This window comes from Doryrhamphus excisus, chromosome 5 (genome assembly GCF_030265055.1).
Source record: "Doryrhamphus excisus isolate RoL2022-K1 chromosome 5, RoL_Dexc_1.0, whole genome shotgun sequence".
Classification (NCBI taxonomy): Eukaryota; Metazoa; Chordata; class Actinopteri; order Syngnathiformes; family Syngnathidae; genus Doryrhamphus; species Doryrhamphus excisus.
In genome coordinates this window covers 12,510,223-12,531,781 of record NC_080470.1, presented here as the reverse complement: position 1 = coordinate 12,531,781, position 21,559 = coordinate 12,510,223, and the positions used below count along the sequence as shown (strand labels likewise).

General features: G+C 41.1%; 2 protein-coding genes and 1 long non-coding RNA gene across 5 annotated transcripts; all 3 read left to right on the top strand.

Annotated features, from left to right (window-relative positions):
* Positions 1 to 278: 278 nt before the first annotated feature.
* On the top strand, positions 279 to 7,187 carry LOC131130202 (uncharacterized). Of its 3 annotated transcripts, XR_009129976.1 has the most exons (5): positions 279 to 439; positions 2,592 to 2,641; positions 5,163 to 5,271; positions 5,659 to 6,591; positions 6,667 to 7,187. It is a non-coding gene; the product is annotated as an uncharacterized LOC131130202 (long non-coding RNA). The 3 variants fall into 3 exon arrangements; XR_009129975.1 differs by having other exon boundaries at positions 5,163 to 6,591; XR_009129974.1 differs by having other exon boundaries at positions 2,592 to 6,591.
* Positions 7,188 to 7,948: 761 nt separating this feature from the next.
* dhcr24 (24-dehydrocholesterol reductase) lies at positions 7,949 to 17,154 on the top strand. Its single transcript, XM_058074002.1, has 9 exons — positions 7,949 to 8,366; positions 9,173 to 9,328; positions 10,424 to 10,529; positions 10,891 to 11,009; positions 12,406 to 12,669; positions 12,735 to 12,878; positions 14,935 to 15,132; positions 15,201 to 15,379; positions 15,589 to 17,154. The coding sequence occupies exons 1-9, from the start codon at positions 8,136 to 8,138 to the stop codon at positions 15,740 to 15,742; spliced, it is 1,551 nt and encodes a 516-aa protein (XP_057929985.1). The 5' UTR covers positions 7,949 to 8,135; the 3' UTR covers positions 15,743 to 17,154.
* A 417-nt stretch (positions 17,155 to 17,571) lies between these two features.
* LOC131129996 (zinc finger protein OZF-like) lies at positions 17,572 to 20,298 on the top strand. Its single transcript, XM_058074003.1, has 2 exons — positions 17,572 to 17,979; positions 19,053 to 20,298. Exons 1-2 carry the CDS (start codon positions 17,787 to 17,789, stop codon positions 20,057 to 20,059), a joined length of 1,200 nt encoding a protein of 399 aa, XP_057929986.1. The 5' UTR covers positions 17,572 to 17,786; the 3' UTR covers positions 20,060 to 20,298.
* The last annotated feature ends 1,261 nt before the right edge of the window (positions 20,299 to 21,559 follow it).

The window sequence follows — 21,559 nt, the reverse complement described above, 5'->3', positions numbered from 1 at the left end:
CCCAAGAAAACACCCCCAGTGGGCGTGTCTTAAATATTTCTCAAATAATAAACGCCTCTGCATGCTATTAGGATTACATTTATGATTTCATAAGAGGAAATATGTTATATATATATATGAAATATGCCTAGCCCACCTCTGTATGGCGAGAGACTGTTGCGGGCTGAATCGGGTCCCCGTGCGCGGGTGCAGCAGGAAGTGTCCCGGCACCGCCACCTGCAGGTTCTTCATGGCCATGCACAGCCCGCTCACCAGCAGGCCCACGCCCCCCAGGCCCAGGAAGAGGCCGACGCCGAACAGCGGCGCCGAATGGCTCGGCAAGCCCACGCACAGAGCCACCACCCCCCCGGCGATCATGAGGAGCACGCCCAGGAAGAGCAGCACTCCCTGGGGCAGCGGCATCTCCGGAGTCCCCCCTATCAACACCTCCCGCAGATAAGTAAGACACTCTCCTTAAACATTTTAAAGTGCAGAAGAAGAAAAGTGCAACATTCAACCACTTCCTACCTGATTGCAAAGAGTGTTGACTTGTTCAAGCATTGCTTTTCTTCCCCGCATCAACACTCATCACGTCCCCGCACAAGCGCTTCACAAGGCGGGGGAAACACTCCCATCGCTTCCGTCCGCGCCTGCTGGTGCGATAACATATCCGGTATGGTGGCACTAATGTCTTCACCGATTAGATGTCTCAAGTAGGCAGACAGACTGGGAAGTCTTTTTGCTTTGTGGCTGCAAAGGAAGTGTGGAAGTGTTTTTTTTTTTTTTTTACAAGGAGGGGTTTTCTGTGACGAGAGCAGGGTGGGCTGGACGCTCTCACCATGCTTCCCTGTTGCAGCTCAATGTCTGCTCAATGCTGCAAAACATCATGCATCATTATCATATTTCTGATGTCATAGCGTTTTTTTCTATACAGACATACTGGCAGGCAATGGACATGATCCGTTCCAGGGTCCAACTTGAGCCTTAGTAAGTATAGAGTGAAGTAATATTTAACATCCACAATGTAATAAAATCTTCATAGAGTGGTAGTGATAAAAGATTAATTTCCAATTGTAAACATTTCTAAAAATATATAATAATCATAAAATGGAAATTATTGTAACTACGACCACTCGCCAGCAGGGGGAGCTCGTGAATGGTACTGTTTTGAGAGAGCCATAGGTAATCTGCAATAATTGTTGTATTCTGCTCATGCTTTGCTCAATACCTAATGCCAAATATATGAGTATGCATGGGTTGTGTTTCATTCTCATGAATTTCTCATGAGAATGTGATTTTTCTGAGGAATCCTGGTGCGCCGGTAAGATTGTGGTAATTTGGATGATATTTTCATGATTTTTGCGTCTTAGTTTTATGATATTTGCTCAGTTTTTGTACAATGTTTTCATATTTTCGTCATGTTTGCATGACAGTTACATAATGTTGGGATGACTTATATATGATTTACAATATTTAAGCGATACTTACCCAGTACTTGCACAATTTTAGCACTGTTTGAATGCCAGCACTACTCCATGATGGGGTGATTATTATGCAATATTTTTTTTCAGAGTTGGACGATATTTTCACACCGTTTTCATCCTAGTTATATAATATTTTGATGTTTTTTGAATGCTGGCTGTACAATATTTGGATGATATTTCCACAGTGTTTGCTCATTCTTAGATGGTATTGGTATGCTGTTTTATGATATTTGGACGATATTTGTATATGACATGTACTATGGATAGTTACTCAGTAGTTGCACAATTATGGCAACTTTCACAACATTCTCTACGTTTGCATACACGAGTTTTTTGCGTGACTATGGTATTTGGATGATATTTACACAATGTTTGGATGATGGTTATATGGGTTTATTGATATTTGCATGATAGCTATATGATAGTTGTGCCATATTTGAGGTATATACATTGTTGTGATATTCAACCAGTAATTACTCAGTATTTGCCCAATTATGGTAGTATTTGCAACATGTTTGGCCAATTATTACATGATACTGTTTGTATGTGTTTGCATAGTAGTTACATGATATTGGCATGCTGTTAGCATGATAATATTACGATATAACACTCATGTTGATATTTGCATGAGTGTTATATGATATTTGCATCATATATATACATATATGATATTCAAACAATAGTTACTCAGTATTTGCCCCATTATGGCACCATGTTTGGATGATTATTACACAATTACAGCAATGTTTGTTACCATGTTGCATGATAGTTGCTGTACATAATATTTTGACATATTTTGTATGATATTTACACAATGTTTGCATGATAATTTTATGATGTTTGCATGATATATTTATTATGTATACAATGTATACAATTATGCAGTATTTGCACAATGATTACACTATGTTTGCACCATGTTTGGATGATTATCACACAATATTGGCATTGTAGTTATATAATATTTACACAGTTTGGGCTCTGCACAATTTCAATCAATGTTTTAATGATATTTAAACAATATTATCACTGTTGGCACAATATTTACACAATGTTTGTAGAGTACATTTTGAATGTTTGTACTATGCTGACACAATGTTTGCTCTATTTGTGTCCTCTGTTTGTCAGATCATAAAGCGTTGCCTTGAGGAGGAAGGTTGTCATCATGCATCCTTTAGGTAAGTCAAGTCGATCTGGAAATTCTCAGCATCATTTTGTAGTCGTTAAAGTCCCTCTTCGGACACTAAATGATCAAAATACAAAGTTGGTTTGTTAATCTTAAGTTTATTCCATCAACATCAATACATACACACACACACAGAGGGCGACATGTGTCTCATGATTCTTCGTCTTTCCCACTAGCGATGCATCTTAACATCTTAAAACATGCATAATATGTCCAAAGCAACTTAGTGGATCACCTGCGATCCTTTAATCATAACTCTTTGGGTGCCATTTTTTTAACTGACTGTATAAATGCCCACTTTTTTCCACCACAGAAACCTCCATTGAACAAAATCAATGTTGTTGTTATATAAGTAGTTCATATGTATTAATAAATAATCATATGTGCATACCTGTAAACATTACAAAACTATGAAAATAAATTTAAAAAATAAAATAAATAAATCTAACCTCGACAGCAACTTCAGTCAGTATAAAACAGATGTTTTACAATATTGGGAATTTTTAGCCTATTGTTAAATACAAAAATACATTAATACATAAATAATAGAGACTTGGAGATTTTTATTCAAACAAGAATATTTCTAATAATCCAATATATTAATATTCATTCATTTTCTATACCACTTATCCTCACGAGGGTCGCGGGAGTGCTGGAGCCTATCCCAGCTGTCTTCCGATGAAAGGCGGGGTACACCCTCGACTGGTTGCTAGACAAACAACCATTCACATTCATACGTATGGACAATTTGGAGTCGCCAATTAACCTAACATGTTTTTGGCAGACACTCGGCCTCAATCAAACCAAAGAAATGCAAAAAAAATAAAAAATACACAGGTAAGAGACGAGGGAGCAACCCAATCCCTAGAGATATCAGTGTGGATGATAAGGTAGCAGCACGTTTATCAGTAGATGTGCTTTCCCTTTTCTGAACACTTACTAGCAGCCTTCTCCTACTTGGAATTGTGAGCTAAAGGGTTAACCTAATTGGGATGTGGGCTGTAAGTCCTGAATAACCTCTGTAGAGATGAACTCTGGTGACCCCAAAACACACAAAGTGTCTTAGTGCTCTTTGGTCAACACAGTTGATGATCAGATTCCAGCAAAGTTATAGGAAACATGCCAACATCAGAGAGAGACATGCTTCTGGTGTCCCATTGGTGTTCCCCATCTTTGGTCTTCCCACCATCACACCTCGAAGCTTATCTCTCTGGACCGTCCAAATAGCGGCTCGGCCGCTAAGTGCGTGTCGGAGTAGGCGCGTCTCAGGTGTGTGGAGCTGCATGTGGTTTTGATGGCCACTTCGTAGGGAGGTGGCGGCCCCAGCCAGGGAGGAAGGTGAGGGGGCGGACTGAAGCCACCTGAGTCCATGGGGGGATAGTCAAACTCCTCACCACGAGCTCCATGTCTTTGGCATTCCAAAGTTCTACAAGGGGAGAGATCAAAATCTAATCAGGTGGGCTAATATACAAAAGTACTTGTTGATGATGTTCTAACAGTTAGCGCCAAACGTGTGAAAAGCTATCATTTCCCACACTTGAAGAGGCGCTCAAACACTCACTTAGAAAGCTGCAGTTTTTCATGACGTCATGAAGGACAAACCTGCTCCTTTATGGACACCATAGCAACTCTGACACGCCCCCCGGTTAGATAAGGCCGACCCATATATTATGCCCACTGTCACCTCTTCATGGAGGACAGCTTTGCAATAACAAAAATAGGCTTCTCTACACAGCTTAAAACAAAGCCCTGCCAACTATTAGCCAGATGTATGAGCTGTAAGTTTGATCATGTTGTTTTTCTTCAGCAAATAGGCTAGCATAATGTTGCTGTTACGATATGACTGAAAACAAACAGCTCATTAGCATTTAAGCGATAGACACAAAACTAACGCTTACTAGAAGCACTATAATATAGGGCTGCAATTAACAATTAGTTTAATAACCAGCTAATCGTTCATTTATGTTAAGTAATAAAAAAAAAAATCTAAATGTAAAACAATAAATGTACTCAAAAATACAAACACAATCATTTTCTTAGTCGATTAATCTGAAGCCTGATGTTTCAATTAATGGTGGAATTGGTTAGACCATAGATGGACCAGATTAATATGAAGCAAACACCTACAGTTAGCGTTTGGGTCCACAACATATCATAAAAGAGGCAAAATACCCATCACTGTTTTATACGTGAATATCTTTGGCTAAAACAGGAAGATAGTAGATCTGCTTTCATGAATGACTTAGGAAATGTAAAAACTATTCACATTTGAGAGGCTGAAATCAGAGGATATTTACATATTTAAATTAAATAATCATTCATTCATTAATTTTCCACCACTTTTTCCTCACAAGGGTCGCGGGGTGAGAGGCTGTCTTTCTCTTGCTGTCTTTGGGCGAGAGGCGGGGTACACCCTGGACTGGTCGCCAGCCAATCACAGGGCACATATAGACAAACAACCATTCACACTCATTTGGAGTCGCCAATTAACCTAGCATGTTTTTGGAATGTAGGAGGAAACCGGAGTACCTGGAGAAAACCCACGCATGCACGGGGAGAACATGCAAACTCCACACAGAGATGGCTGAAGGTGGAATTGAATCCTGGTCTCCTAGCTGTGAGGTCTGTGCGCTAACCACTAGACCGCCGTGCAGCCCCCTAAATAATCATTAATTACCAAAATTATTGTTGATTAATTAGGTACCACATTAAGCATGGATTAATCGATTAATTGTTGCAGCTCTAATATAGACTTTTATTCCTGAGTTGTATCCCTTCACCCGCATATGCTATCACACTAGGTCACACAGTGGTGGGCAAAGTACGGCCTGCATATCACATTTAGTGCAGCCCTTTTGACATTCGTATTTGCGTCACTGCTGCTCTTGTTCTGCAGTTTTTTCCACCAGCTGACTCACTACTTTGATTTTGATTACTTTTGATTATTACTTTTACTTTTACACACAATTTCCTCGACAATGACCTAGTCTGCCTTTCTTCTTAAATCAGCTGAGATGGGCTCCGGGACCAATGCCATGACCTTGAACAGGAAGAGATAGGATACACAAGTGCCACACTAAGGAGTAACTCTATCAGTCCATTTTTAACGATTTTGAATTGTTATGAATAAAGACAACTTTAAAAACAATATTGATTAGTTATTGACGATGCATGGAAATTAACAATGAATGCATCCATTTGGGGGGGGTGTTGTTTTTAGTGTCCTGTACACCTCTTTCCTTGCCAGGACGAGCAAAGTTCTTTGATAATGTTCTTCAACGTCCAACAGCTGACGTCATGATATTCTTCTCTAGTTGCCAGTGAATCAAGAGCGCCTCTGCTGTTTTCAGTAGGTACTGCACCACCATTTGGCCTCAACTGCTTCAAGACAGTTACAGTAGAAGCTTCAGATCCAGATGACATAGACTACTTTCCACTTTCTTCCTTTTTAGTCTTGATGTAAAAATGACTTAAAACTTACAAATGAACATGGCTGTGATCTTTAATTCATTCTGTCAATAAAGAGCATGTAAACTCACCCTGGTAGAAAGACCGACTGGGACTCAGGGAAGCGACTACCGCCGTGCGCAAAGAGGGCATGGCTGCTGTAACCAGCGTACTCGTTGTAAGGGTAGTGAGGACACTCAGGATCAAACTCCTGTTGGTTGTAGTTTCCTGTGCTCTTGCTGTTCATGGCCCAGAAGAGCCCCAGGATGAGCATGACCACCCCCAGCACCACGCAACACAGCGAGAAGGGCTGCAGGCGGCTCTGGGATGAGGCCAGGAAGGCTGTGGAGCCCCCTGTCACGATGAGGAAGGCGCCGATGAAGATGGCTCCGTGGTGCAGGGAAGGCATCCTCCCGGTTTCGAGGTTGCCTCCGAGGCCTGGGAGATGGTGTCACTTGGGTCCGGACGGGATGGAGCACCCCATGTGCATGCAAGGTGATCACACATCCAAAAAATTTGAAATCCTCAAGTGGCACAAAAGACGACTCCTCACTCTTTCCATTCCTTTAGGTGCCCAGCTCCTGTTAAGACGCTAAAAGGACTTTTTTTGAGCTAAAAGAATCAAAAAGGACTTGTTTGAAGAGGATGTCATCTGCTGATGTGGACAAGCTGTGTGTTTATCATCACAGCAGATGGACCAGAAGACTGAAGAGCCCATTAAGAAATCTTTACTGGCGCCCCACCCTCCTCAGTCTAATGTGTCTGAAGGGTACCACTTTAGTGTGTGTGTGTGTGTGTGTGTGTGTGCACTGGAAAATGATGACATGAAAACATGACTGGGTTGATGCGTGCGCGTGACATCAGTTACAGAAATAAGAGCATGTCTAACCATTCTAACAACATGATAATGCTGGTCATCAAATGGCATACATTATATACATTGTAGGCCATACAGTACAATAAACCAACAGGTTTTAATAGGAAATGTAGCCACTAGTCTTGAATATTTGCTGTCAATAAAGTCATTGTCAAATTGGCCTGTTGTGACCGAAATAATGCATTTTTTTTTACTTCCAATTATGCCTGTAGAATGTTTTCCCTAAATTAAAGTCAAATAAAAGATTACAATAACAGTCTAAGTAAATATTTTTTTTTTAAATGTGGTCACCCCTTGGTGTAATTCCTCTGCTCCTTGACACGAAAAGGTGAAAATTTGCCAAATCATGCATCCGGACTGGGTGCCTATGCTTTTTTCCAGGCATATATTTATACACAGTGGCACTGCTATCAAAAGTCCATAATTTGGAATCCCTGTAAGTCAGATTCACTTTAAATCTTTCACACAGCTCCACAAACAGCCGGTGTAATTCTTTAGGGTGTTTTGTCAAATGGCCACAAAATTTGGACCAAACCTTTCGGAGACGGACACGAAAATTTGAGCTAAATTGGTTGAAAACATGGCCACCATCTAGCAAAACTTTTTTCCCATAGGCGCAGGCAGGACTTAGCAATCAATTGTCCATAACCCAGTGACCAATTGACAAATGATTATTTTCTAATTTAGACAAATGTGTTATTTTTGATTATGTATGTATTGCTAATGTGTTATTTTTTAAACCAGCACTGTGTAAATGTGTTTTATTTTTTTCAACTAATATGCATTGTGGCCAAAACCAAGCCAAGAGGGTGGATGGTGTGACAGATTTCCTGATTTGTGATTGGTCAAATCTAAGGAAGACGGCTGAACAACATGTTGTCCCTCTCACAAGTTCGGCCAATCAGTGTGAGGTATCTGACAGCTTCTCCCGCCTCTTCAGATCTCATTCCCCAATGGGTGTCTTCCCTGGTGGTAGCAACGCGTCCACCTACCCCTGCTCACCTATCAGGAGGAAGAGGTGATCGGCGGTCGCTTTTTGGCTTTTTAAGTAACCCAATCCCGACTCGTCACGCTTGTCTGTGGAAGTTTGACAACTGTGTGTTTGACGTTTGCTTCGTGTGTCAGAAAGTTAGATAGTTTTTGATTTATCCTTATAATACAAATGGAGACGCTGCTCTATGTGGCCTCCGTGGCTCTGTTGTTGGCGTTGTGGATCAAAATGAAAGGTGTCGACTACGTGCTGATACACCAGCGTTGGATTTTCGTTTGTTTGTTCCTGTTGCCTCTCTCTATGGTTTTTGACGTTTACTTCTACCTAAGAGCATGGATCATTTTCAAGATGTGCTCGGCGCCCAAAATGCACGAGCAGCGCGTACGGGACATCCAGCGACAGGTGGGTGCGAAGCAGCAAGATGAGTAATAGTTCTGCGCATGTGCAAAAGGCGACAGCCACTGTGTGCTGTGTGTATTATCATTGTTCTTATATTAAATGCAAATCACTCCATAATAATAATAGTGGTTGTACAGTGGAGAGGACACCATCCAGTCAATTTTAACATATTGTATTGAAAACAAAAGATGGTTAATACATCGACATACACAAATTCACACTTGTAGTAACAAAGAAATCACGACTCTTGCACTATTATCCATAAACGGACTTTGTAAGAGTGTGAAAATGCTACAAAACTGTCACATCCATCTCATCCAGTCAACTGTTTTCCTTTATTTACATTTATATTCTTAAGTTTTATCTCGCTGTTATATTTGCACTGTAGCACTATCACTATTACTTTTGTTGAGTTATATTTGGGGTACTGGGTTCTGGTATGCATATTTGCACTACCTGAGGTGTTCATTCAATATTCTGCTATGTTATATTTGCACTACCTGCGACATTCATTCAGTTTGCACTCTCTGAGGTAGTTGTTCACTGTTACTTCTGTTATGCATTTTTGCAACTTATATTTTGCACCTGGATGTAGGTTTTTTATGATTTGATATATTTTCCTTCTTGGATTTCAACATTGTTATTCGTCATCTATTTTAATTCTTGAAATAATGGAAAATAATAAAACAATGTGTTCCATGGTCAAACTGTTGCTATCACATAACCTTTACTAACTGTGCTGTGCTGCCAATGTTTTGAGTAACATTTGAACATCCTTCATGTAATAAGTTACATTATTTACATTTCAGGTGCGTGAGTGGAGGAAGGAGGGCAGCAAGAGTTTCATGTGCACGGGTCGACCTGGTTGGCTCACTGTGTCTTTGCGAGTGGGAAAATACAAGAAAACACACAAGAACATCAATATAAGTATGATGGACATTCTGGAGGTGGACACTAAGAAGCAGGTGAGAATTGGAACCGGATTACCCAACATCGTAGATGTAATAAGAGTAGATAAGCCATTTACGACGTAAATAAAACTTCTGCTTGTGTGTGTTCCAGTAAATATGTCTCTTAGAAAAAAAAAAAAAATATATATATATATATATACATACGTATATAATGTCTCTTAGGGGACCGTAGTGGTGGGGGGGTCATAGAAGGGTCACTCTATACTCTCTACTCTATACATAGAGGACAGGAAGCTTCAGACATCGGAGCTTCAGAGTTGAGTTTTAGCGTGTCGTGGGTTATGGTCCCAACAGTAACCTGTGTTGTTATTATCATGATTAGTATGTTATTATTGGGCCTGTTGTGAGATCATTTAAACTGTAATCAATGCCGAGTGGTCAATGTAGAATACTAGCATGCTTCCTCTGCCTCGGCGATAAACCGAAAATGTACCGTTATCGAAAATTTACTACGATAATCAACATCATTTTGCCCATGTTGGTTAATTATGTATATGTTTTAGGAAAAAATAAAATAAAAATATTTTTTGTCTGTTTTGACTTTGTGTGTTGGTAGGCTAAGTTCATTCGCCTTTAAGATGAGGTACAGCGAGTAGTCACGTGACTCCACCCATCCAATTTGAACAAGAAGGGAATCAGACGATGAGGAAATGGCTGATGGTTCAAATGAAGAAGCAGCTGACAGTCGTAGACGAACTAAAGTGATCGCAAAGTTTGATGATGCATTATGATAAAAATTTTTTTTTGTTTGCTTGTTAACTACAGTTAAAAATATTATGAAAATGGGTGTCTGTTAAAACTGAGAAGACTGGGTTTTCCCGTCTGGGAAAACTGAGCACATATATGTACCTGTTTGGTGTAGGCATGTTTGAGTACATCACAACCAAAATAACAATGGTGGACCACAACGGTGTTGTTGCATTTGTGCTGCTTAATATATAAAAAAAATGGTTGACACTAGAACAGCACAGCATTGCATTCCTTACATACGTTCAGCTAAGAATAAACCTTCACATATTTTGATTCTTGTTCGTGCTTTAACAGTGTGGCCAAAAAAGTTACGCAAATGTTGGTTTGGTTGTTGTTTAGGTGGTGAGAGTGGAGCCCCTGGCCAACATGGGTCAGGTGACTGCCCTCCTCAACTCCATTGGCTGGACCCTGCCAGTGCTCCCCGAGCTGGACGACCTCACTGTAGGTACGTCATGGCACACATTATTTTCTCCAGAATCATCAACAGTACTAGGGGAGGCTGGCTTTTGGGGGCAGGGATTTCTGTGCTCACATAAATCACTTCTTCCTGTTTGGACGTTCCTAATTCTGTTAGAGAAGGTCCACAGATAAAACGGAGCGGAAATGGCCGCAGAGTTGGAGCCACCCATGGATCGGGTTTCATAATGGATTTCCTGATGCCATAAACTGCGCATCAGTGGCCTAATGTTTTCCCATCAAGCCACTGTGCGCTCATTTATCCTGACATCTGTGTGTATCCACGGCCTCTGTTGTTTTGTTCAAGAAATGAAATCACGGCGCGCTTTCCCTTCTCTCCCTCGTCTCAGGTGGTTTGGTGATGGGCACCGGTATCGAGTCGTCCTCACATATTTATGGCCTCTTTCAGCACATCTGTGTGGCCTTTGAGCTGGTGTTGGCTGATGGCAGCTTTGTGCGCTGCACTGAGGTGAGATGCAAGCAAACAGCGTTCTTCATTTTTTTAAAGCCGATGCAGAAAATGTGTTCCATTTTTTTTCTTTTTATTATGCCTTTTACATTTAAAAAATGCCAAATCTGACCAAATTCTGATCAGCAGCAAGAAAATGAATTATACATGTAAAATGTAAGGTAAATTCTACTTCTACCTTGAACTGTTGACATATTAACTGTTAACACTGTAATAGTCTTCACTGTCCATGTATAGATAACAACAATAATAAAACTTAATAAACCTTGAATAAAGTAAAACTACTGACACTTCGAATACACCAGAGAGGTGGCAGAGCAATATCACCTCCTACTGGCCTTTTATAGGTATTGCCGGAATTTAGTATATTTTTGAACAGTAGTTACTGTTTAAGTGATTGCATGTTCTAGAACAAACGTGTCAAACTCAGGCATTTTATCCCAACTTCAAAACGCAACCACACAGGGTGCATTATATTGATATATTCGAATCGCAGCATTGCGTATGTGGTGAAAGGGGATATGAATACTTATCAAGTCGTCAATGCGAATGAGACATTTTCTCAAAGTTTGACAATACCAACTATTTTTTTTCAGCCTGGATTACTGTGGTATGTCCGGTTATGTTTGTATTTTCAAACAAGCATCTGTGTGTGCACTGATTACCACTTAATGTGGTACCTAATTAATCAACAATAATTTTGGTAATTAATGATTATTTAGGGGCGGCACGATGGTTCAATTCCACCCTCGGCCATCTCTGTGTGGAGTTTGCATGTTCTTCCCGTCCATGCGTGGGTTTTTTCCGGGGACTCCGGTTTCCTCCCATATTCCAAAAACATGCTAGTTTAATTGGCAACTCCAAATTGTCCGTAGGTATGAATGTGAGTGTGAATGGTTGTTTGTCTATATGCACACTGTGATTGGCTTCCAGGGTGTACACCGCCTCTCGCCCAAAGACAGCTTTGATGGGTATTTTTGATGGGTATTTCAGGTATGGTTATCATCACACTTTATATATACCATCTTGGGTAACCTGTGGACACATCACCATAAACTACACAAAAAAAAAAAAGAAACAGTGAAGGCCCTTGTGTGGTTAATCTTTGAGATGTTATGCTGAGGTGTAAATATGGGAACAAAAGTATCGGGACATGTAGCTTTTCCGCCTGCAGGAAGTAAACATGGAAGACTTGCTTTGCCCTTTTTATTGCTTTCACTGTTCTAGGAAAGCATTCTACAAGATCTTGGATTAATATTTGTCATGTCAGAGTTCACCACTCCAAACTCCTCCATCTAAGCCATATATCAATACTTTTGTCCACGTTGTGTACATTGTTGAGTGTTTGATAATATCTTATTCATCGTGATGATACACTATTATCATTGACCAACAGGAGGAGAACTCTGACCTCTTCCATGCCATCCCATGGTCTTGTGGCACTCTGGGCTTCCTGGTGGCGGCTGAGATCAAAATCGTGCCGGCTAAACCGTGGGTCAAGCTACACTACGAGCCGGTGCGAGGCCTGGAGAACATCTGCCGTCGCTTTTCCGAGGCATCCCAAGACAAAAACAACACGTTTGTTGAGGGCATCCAGTACTCCCTGGACTCTGCTGTCATCATGACGGGAGGCATGAGCGAGTACGCAGAACCGAATAAGGTACAAGTTGGCCAGGACCCCACGTAATATTCTGTCGCGTCGCATTCACTTTGTTTTGACGTCAGATCAACAGAATCGGCCTGCACTTTAAACCGTGGTTCTTCAAACATGTGGAGGGCTACCTGACAGGCGACAAGGCCGGAGTGGAGTACATCCCTCTGAGACAATACTACCACAGACACACGCGCAGCATCTTCTGGGAGCTTCAGGTACAGACACTGCACATATCTGCCAGACTTTAGCTCGTCATTGGCTTCCATTTTTGCACCCTCACCTTGTGTTCGTGACATGTGCAACCCATCAAGCCATTAGCCATCCCTTGTCTTGCATAGCAGTTAATGGTGTGTTTAATTATGCATGTGTGTTGGTCTAACACACTTCCATCTGCTGACTTTTTGCATGCCGTCTGTTGGTTTGTATGAGAGAGGTCTCACTCAGCTAATTTACGAGATGCTCTGAACTTCAAGTCTTTTAGGACCTAAATGCTTGACTCACACATAACCGCATTATTATCGGCCATGAAGGTTTGCGTATACACTAGGGATCGACCGATATGTTTTTTTTTCGGGCCGATGCCGATACCGATTTTTTTCCATAACCCTTAGCTGATGGCTGATTTTGCTTTGGCAGATATTTGTGATACTGCTTTTGCTCCCTCAATTTACATGAAAAAATGACAATGATAACAAATATTACAGGTCTCAAGTATTCAATATATTCAATATATTTATTGAAATGTAAACACTGAACACAGTCGGATTCAGCTTTCTTAAACACACATTTAAATGGAATTATCAACTTAAAACGGAGGGCGGCACGGCGGTCTAGTGGTTATCGCGCAGACCTCACAGCTAGGAGACCAGGGTTCAATTCCCACCCTCGGCAAACTCCAGGGTGTACCCCGCCTCTCGCTCGAAGACAGCTGGGATAGGCCCCCGCGACCCTCGTGAGGAAAAGCGGTAGAAAACGAATGAATGAATGAATGAACTTTAAAAGGAATAAATATTAAACCATGTGCAAAACATTTCTGTCGTATTTTAAGTTTTATCGAGCATCAATGTGATGACTGCTCCTCCGCAGTGACAACACAACCCCGCCTCCACACACACAAACACATCACACTGACACAATTTAGTATGATATATAAGACATTTCTCTCATCATTAAAGTTCATGTTGTGTACGATAAAGACCTCTGATAGCAGACACGGCTGCTCCAATTTGTTTTGTGCGTTTGCGTGCTCGGAGAGAGCGCATACACATAACACGATACGCATTTAACCTCAGCCCGGTGTTCACTGAATGAAACTCCTACAAACACCATAGGACTGCATTGCCCACGTTGACATTAAAGCGGTGTTGGTAACAGCTGTACATATTAGCCTACAACTACATCAACAGCTCTCTAATTCCAAGGGTAGGCCCTTTTAAAGATGAAGCATTCAGCAGCATTCCTGGTTTTCAGACCCACAAACTAAACTATATTTTCAAGCACGTATATTGCATGCACTTGGCGTTCATGTTTCCTATTTCAAACCAGGTGGAAATATTTCAACTAAGTTTAACTGTTAGAGGCTAATTAAAAGTTGAAAACGTGATTAAAACGTGATTGAAAACAGTGATTCACCGCTGTTGCAGTGTGGGAGGGGTACCGCGACTGCATGTGTTGCAGGGTCCTCTAGCAACACAAAGCTGCCTGGCGGATGCCTGTCTGTAAATCATGCGGCGGAAAAATACATCGGCGAACCCACGCACGTATCGGCCGATGCCGATTCAAATAAAGAACGCAAATATCGGCCCGATATATCGGCCAGCCAATGTATCGGTCGATCCTTAGTATACACGCATAATAAAGACATTGTTATGATTTTCTGAGTGTCAGTGAATGCATCTCACTGTCATCTAGTGACAATGAGGAAGTGTCGTTCAGAGGACGAGCTGAGTAGAGATGTGTTTGTGAGTTGGAGATACATATATGGTGTTGGAATTACACTGCTGTTGATGTATTCATGTAAGAATAAAGTCATTAAACAGTGACAGACTCTGTGTGTTGACACTATTGTGGCTCTGTCTGCCGTCATAACAGAGATGTGGCTTAATAGTGATGTGCATGTGTTAATGATGCTAAAGTGTTTAACATAATAAAGAGTAATAATTAAATAAATAAATGAGTTACCGCCGTTAACATGCAATTTTTGAGTTTTACATATTTATTTTTGTATTTGTTCTGTCAACATTTGTTGATTTTGGAAATCATATACTGCAGGATATCATTCCCTTTGGCAACCACCCAGTGTTCCGCTACCTCTTTGGGTGGATGGTTCCTCCCAAGATTTCCCTGTTGAAGCTAACACAGGGAGAAACCATCAGACGGCTATATGAGCAGCACCATGTGGTCCAGGACATGCTGGTACCCATGAGACACCTTCGCTCTGCCATCATGCGCTTTCACCAGGACATTCAGGTAGGGCTCAGTCAAGAGAACTGACTACAAAATCTACACTACAGGCGTGCCATTTTCTATGATTTCAGGTGTACCCTCTTTGGCTGTGTCCGTTCCTCTTGCCACCTGGTAAAGGGATGGTTCACCCCAAAGGTCAAGAGGAGGAGTTGTATGTGGATATTGGTGCATATGGCGAACCTAAAGTCAAACACTTTGAGGCGACGGTGTCAACGCGGCAGCTGGAGAAATTTGTTCGAGAAGTGCACGGGTATGATAGCTTCTTCATTTAAGAACAAGAAAATGATCAAATTTACAGGTCCCACATCTGTAGCTGACTGACAGATACTAGCTGGCAGAGCTCCAGACTTAATTTTAAGATGTGTAGCAAAGCCTGCTTTTTTTAATTCATAAATTGAAATGTAAGGATGTAATTTGTCCATATGTGGTGTTGCTTGATGTTTAATGTTACGACTGCAGCTTCCAGATGCTGTATGCAGACGTCTACATGGACCGCGATGAGTTTTGGGAGATGTTTGACGGCAAGCTGTATCACAAATTGAGACAGGAGCTTGACTGCAAGGAGGCCTTTCCGGAAGTTTATGACAAAATCTGTAAGGCTGCCAGACACTGATCCACGACCACACTTCCTGTCTCAGCAGCATCATTTCTATCATGTTTACACCAAGCAAACGTTTTTTGAAAAGATGAATCTTAATTTCCTAACCAAAAAGGAAGTTGTTTAATTGCTTGATTCCAAAATTTTGTGTATTTTTAGCTTTCTTTTGCCCACTGATTAGTCTAATACAGACGTCCCTTTTTTCGCAGCTTCACTCTATCACACTTTTTCAAAAATATCTGATTACAAAAAACTTGCTGTTTTGTTATGAAAATGGACTATTCGTTTATTTTCTATGCCGCTTACCCAAGTTTATCGAAGTGCTGCAAGCTCATATTGATATATTATTAGTATGAACTTTTTCTTCTTACATTACACTTGTTTGCTCCTATTTCCCTTCTGTTTTCTTACACTCATGATATTTGGACTTTATTGTCACAATATTATAGCTTTTACCAAACCTAATTTTCCGAAAATTGCAACCTTATTCTTTCTCTTTTTGTTTCTCATAATAGACCAACTTTTATTTTAAAAATACATACTGTATTTTAGTCTTTAATATTTAAACTTTTTGCTATTTTTTTCTCTTAATGTTATGACTTTATTTGACCATATGTTGTGTTTTGTCTGTAAAATTACTTATTTTCAATTTTTACTGTTTTTTTTTTCTTTTTCTGTTTAATCATATTTTGTGAGTGTAGCACGGGCCAATTAAAAAAAATAACTGCCTTTTCGATGACAGAGGTGCAGGGCATGGGGATTGTCCAAGGTGAAGTGGGTGACCCTCCTCCCCATCCCTCAAGGTCCTCATTGGCACTGGGACGCTGCCTGCCCAATCCCATGCCTCGCCACCTCTGCAGGCAGGGCTCACTTGACTTGAGCTCATGAATGCTATCAAAGGGCAGCAGACCCCACCAGTGTGTGTTAGCAGCGAGAGGCCCCATGCTATAAGGAAAGTGAGCTCTGAGCCTGCCCGGAAATGCAGGCCAATCACTGCCACCAGGAGGAGGCCATTTGCCCCAGCCCCCATCATAGGTAGATCCAACTGGGCCTGGGCCTACCTCCAGTGGAGACATTTTCATCCTCTTACAGTTATTGTACATACTCAAGTTCTGCACACAAAGTAAATTGATAAATATAAAGGACACCAGCATTGTTTTCACAGTCAATAATAATAATGTTGATTTCCAATGAAGTAGAAAAAGAAGATCGGGCCAGGTGGTACACATTCAGTCCCACACTTTCAGTATCAAAACAACTGTCCGAAAGAATCTCACGGCGAATGTCAACTTTTGGAAAAACGACAATGCTTCCACCGTCTGCTCAAGTGGTCCAGCAAAAGCTTACCATTAACTGAGTGGAAAATCTACAAAAAATACTCCACAACAATATTAAACCAATGTATTCCAAGTGTGTTCTCAAAGTGATATCACGTCCTCCTCCTCTTTCTGATCCTTTCATTTTCTGTGGTGATAATCAAAAAAAGGGTAATTTTGTCAACATTCAAGCACAATTTACTTTAATTTATAATTTATTTTAATTTTTTGTTTAGTTTAATAAGTAAATGTTTAATAGTAAGGTTGTTTGAAATTAAGACTATCTGAGACTACATACATCCTTGAAGGGGGCCCCTCAGGAAGGTTAGATTTGGGGGCCCAGAATTTGGTGCTACGCCGCTGTATATGCATAATGAAGCTTACTAACAGAAGTTTTCAATTGTTATCTAATATCTTTCTTCAGAAGAATGTCTCACACCATAGGGGAAGTAATCGCTGAGAGCGAGGGGGACGGCCTATCTATATGCAAAAACGGCCATTCACTAGCCCATAGGACACACCCACAACACTGATACATATAGCAGCAACTCTGCGCCAAATTTTATCGAACAGAAGAAACATTTTGCGTCCAAGGTATAACGCCTTCAACCACCAAAAGGAAGTCCACTTGATTGAACTTTTAAAATAAGCTTTTTGTCCACGTGTTTGAAAACTGCGGAGACAGAGGCGGCGAAGAAGAAACGCCGGAAGTTAGCAACACGCGGGGTTTGAGTGTGGACAAAATGTGTAAAGTCCAAATGCTAAGAGCGTTGATGGAGCAGCGACTAAATGCTGCCGTGGAAGAGATATTTGGACTGTTTGAAAGAACCATAGCGGAGTACGAGGAGGAACTTTCGAGAACAAAAGAGGAGAACGCGCGACAACAAGAACTGTTGGACGCTTTTCTCAAACCTCAAGATTTGCTACACAGACCAGGTTTGTTTACATCCATCTACCTCATCGTGTGACTTAAAATAGTCACACCGAATCGGCACGTTGCATCTAGTTTAGTAACTTATTATTACACAATAGAAACCCGGACGTGTACGCTCCCAAGTACACAGTCCATACCGTCTACCGAGGCTGGTATCAGTCAATTTATTATCAGCAATTCCGCACTTTTACTTTTTAAACTGTAATATAAATTAAGATTTTGGTAAATTATGCGATGCACCACATATATTAGAGGTGTAATAATAAAAAGAGGTGCTATAATGCTACAAAATACAAACTAAGCTATTGGCTGTGTCTCAATTCGCACAGTTGCATTCGCACTATACATTCGGAATAGCAATGATTCTAGAGTTAAAACAGGTTTGTCGAATCAGACGCAAATGAATGAAAATGAGAATATTATGTTACGGAGGAGAAAGTCCGCCATGATGGTGAGCACGAGAGGTGGGCGGGGCTAAGTGAACAATAGTATACAATGTATTCAGTTGCTCTGAGGTGACTTTTTCCCCTTCTTTACGGTGTTACCAACGCGTAACAGTCAACTTACAAATAAAGATTTGCCAAATGAGATGTAGGCTAACATAACATGCTAACACTCTGCCAGCTGTCTTTCCTTTTTTGACCCCAAGGCTTTATTTTACGAGGCACGAGCGGCATAGTTTCACTCTGTTCTGCCGCAAATGCCAACAGACAAGTACCGTGACGGTAGTAGTGGACCAAACCATTTCAATGTAGCTATTTGGTGATGATCGTTAAGATACTATGGGTGAGACGTCTGTCCACCAACTATGGTCGTTTGGCTGGTATCACTATTGTTAGCATCCCATTCAGATGTAATGAAGGGCTCCAGACGTCCTTTTTATGATGAGCATAGCGACTCCTAGCTTACAGTTTTAGGAGAGCAAGCAGAAAATGTAGGGGCACACACAGAAATCGACTTGCAAGGTACTGTGAATTTTCACCTTCTCAGTGGCCGGTCGATCGGGACATACCTAATTGTTTGATTAAGAACTGAAAACTAAAACAAATAATTGATGTTCTATGTTGTTTTGCAGACATCCAACAGGTGTCAGTAGAGAGTCAAGAAGAGGTTCCATCTGAACAGCAGGAGTCAGAGCTGCCCCATATTAAAGTAGAAGCGGAGGAACAGTCAAGTGAGCCAAACAGAGGGTCCAAGCCTCTAACTCAACACATGACAGCAGGAGCTGATGGAGAGCATTGCAAAGATATCCACTCAGAACCAGACAGCATCTTTGCCCCACTGTCAGACATGGGCGACATGTTGTCAGACTCTTCTGACACCGATGAGAGCGACAACACCCAGGAACTTTTGCAGAGTAACAAGGACTCTAAAGGTGGAATGAGACATCACTCCGACTACATTGACTCCTCTGAAATTGGGAAATCACGCGACAAAAGGGGGAGTCTGAAAAGACACGTGACAGTGCTCACTGGAGAGAAACCTTTTGCTTGCTCATTTTGCGCTAAACCATTCTATTCAAAGGAACACATGAAAAGACACATGATGATGCACGCAGGGGTGAATCAGTTTTCCTGTTCAGTTTGTGGTAAACGATTCACAGATCAAAAACACATGATATTACACATGAGAACACACACCGGAGAGAAACCGTATGCTTGCTTTATTTGCGCGAGAAGATTCTCGTCAAACGATTACTTGAAAAGACACATGATGATACATTCAGTGGGCAATTCCTTTCCTTGTTCAATTTGTGATAAACGATTCCGACATAAATATGATATGATATCACACATGAAAATACACACCGATGAGAAACCTTTTGCTTGCTCCGTTTGCAGGAAGAGTTTTTCCAGCAAGTACTGTATGACCACACACATGAGAACACATGCGGAGGACAAGCAATTTACCTGCTCGCTCTGCTGTAAAAAATTCACCAGTAAGCATTATGTCATGATACACATGAGAACGCACACTGGGGAGAAACCGTTCAGTTGCAACGTATGCGATAAAAAGTTCACTTATAAGTATCAGGTCGGCAAACACAAGTGTGCAACCGTCATGGAAGCTGCAGGGACTTAAATACCCTCAAACACAACAGCTTGTTTAATAATGTGTACTGTGTATATTTTAGACTTCATATGGTGCTTCTCATCTTGTGCTGCTGTGTGGTGTTATGCCTGTACTTTAGCAATTGCAAAGGTGTGTGCTCATGCTAAATACTCAACTCAATTGAAGCCACTTTTGTGTGACTGCATCCACCATTGATAGTCATGTTTATAACGGTCATTCAGTGTTTTTGTAAAAAAATAAATACATAAAATCGCACATTTTTCCATTGCATCTTATTGCTTATTGCCAATTAAAAGTATGTATAAGCGTCACAGCCATGGGTGCAGGCCAGCACAGTTCCCTGCACCAACCACACCGGAGACTGACCAGAGAGTAGAGACCTTATGATCCTCAGTTATAATATATACTCAAGTTTGGCACATAAATTAGAATTAAAAAGAACACTGTTTTTATTTTTTACGAATGTAGTGACTCCACAGTGGTAAGGTGTTCCGGGAGAAGGCCCCAGGGCAGACCTAGTACACGCTGGAGGGATTATATCTCACATCTGGCCTAGTGTCCTCCCGGTGGAGCTGGAGGAGGTGGCCGGGGACCGGGAAGTCTCGGCTTCCCTACCACCACCCAGACCCGATTTAGAATGTGCTTCAAAATGCCAAATTTGTATTTCGTCTATAAAATACCATTAAAAGGCATCTCAGTAAAACCTTAAACATACTTAATATGTTGACTCCATAGAATCAGTGCGCATATCAAAGTGGAAAGATTCTTTTTTCATAGTTGAGGATAATAATAATGACTTGGGTTGAAAAGGTTGAAAAGGAAGGATGGGCCAGTCGTGGCAGGGCATTTTCCCAGGCATTGCTTTCAGGATGGGCCTCTGCACCTTCATGAAGAGTATGAAGTGTGACCTGTGGATAAGGTAAGGCATTTAGAAATTAATCTTAAATGGGTCATTATATCTGACATTATTCCAACAAGTGTACAAGAGCTTTGGACAATTTGTACTAGTGCATCATTGACCTGCAAACACACATGTGAGCTACAATGTTTATCCACTAGATGACGGCAGTGTTACAAGAGATGACAGAGGTGGCCAAACGTCAGCCTGACTGTTGCTTTCAAGGTATTTTAATTGAAACTTTTACCATACAAGCTGGCAAAATGACTTGCAAATATTGTCAGAGTTAATCAGAGACAACCTTTTGATGGTCTAAGTAGCTTTTCACATGCAGCCATCCACAAAACTACTTCACCCACAGTACCAAACCTGCAGGCCTGTACCTTATAGAGCCATATTTTGTAATAATGGTGCAATATGTAATAATGTAATACATTTTACCATCAATCCATTTTATATACCGCTTATCCTCATTACGGTTGCGGGCGTGCTGGAGCCTATCCCAGCTGTCTTCGGGCGAGAGATGGGGTACACCCTGGACTGGTTGCCAGCCAATCACAGGGCACATACAGACAAACAACCATTCACACTCACATTCATAGCTATGGACA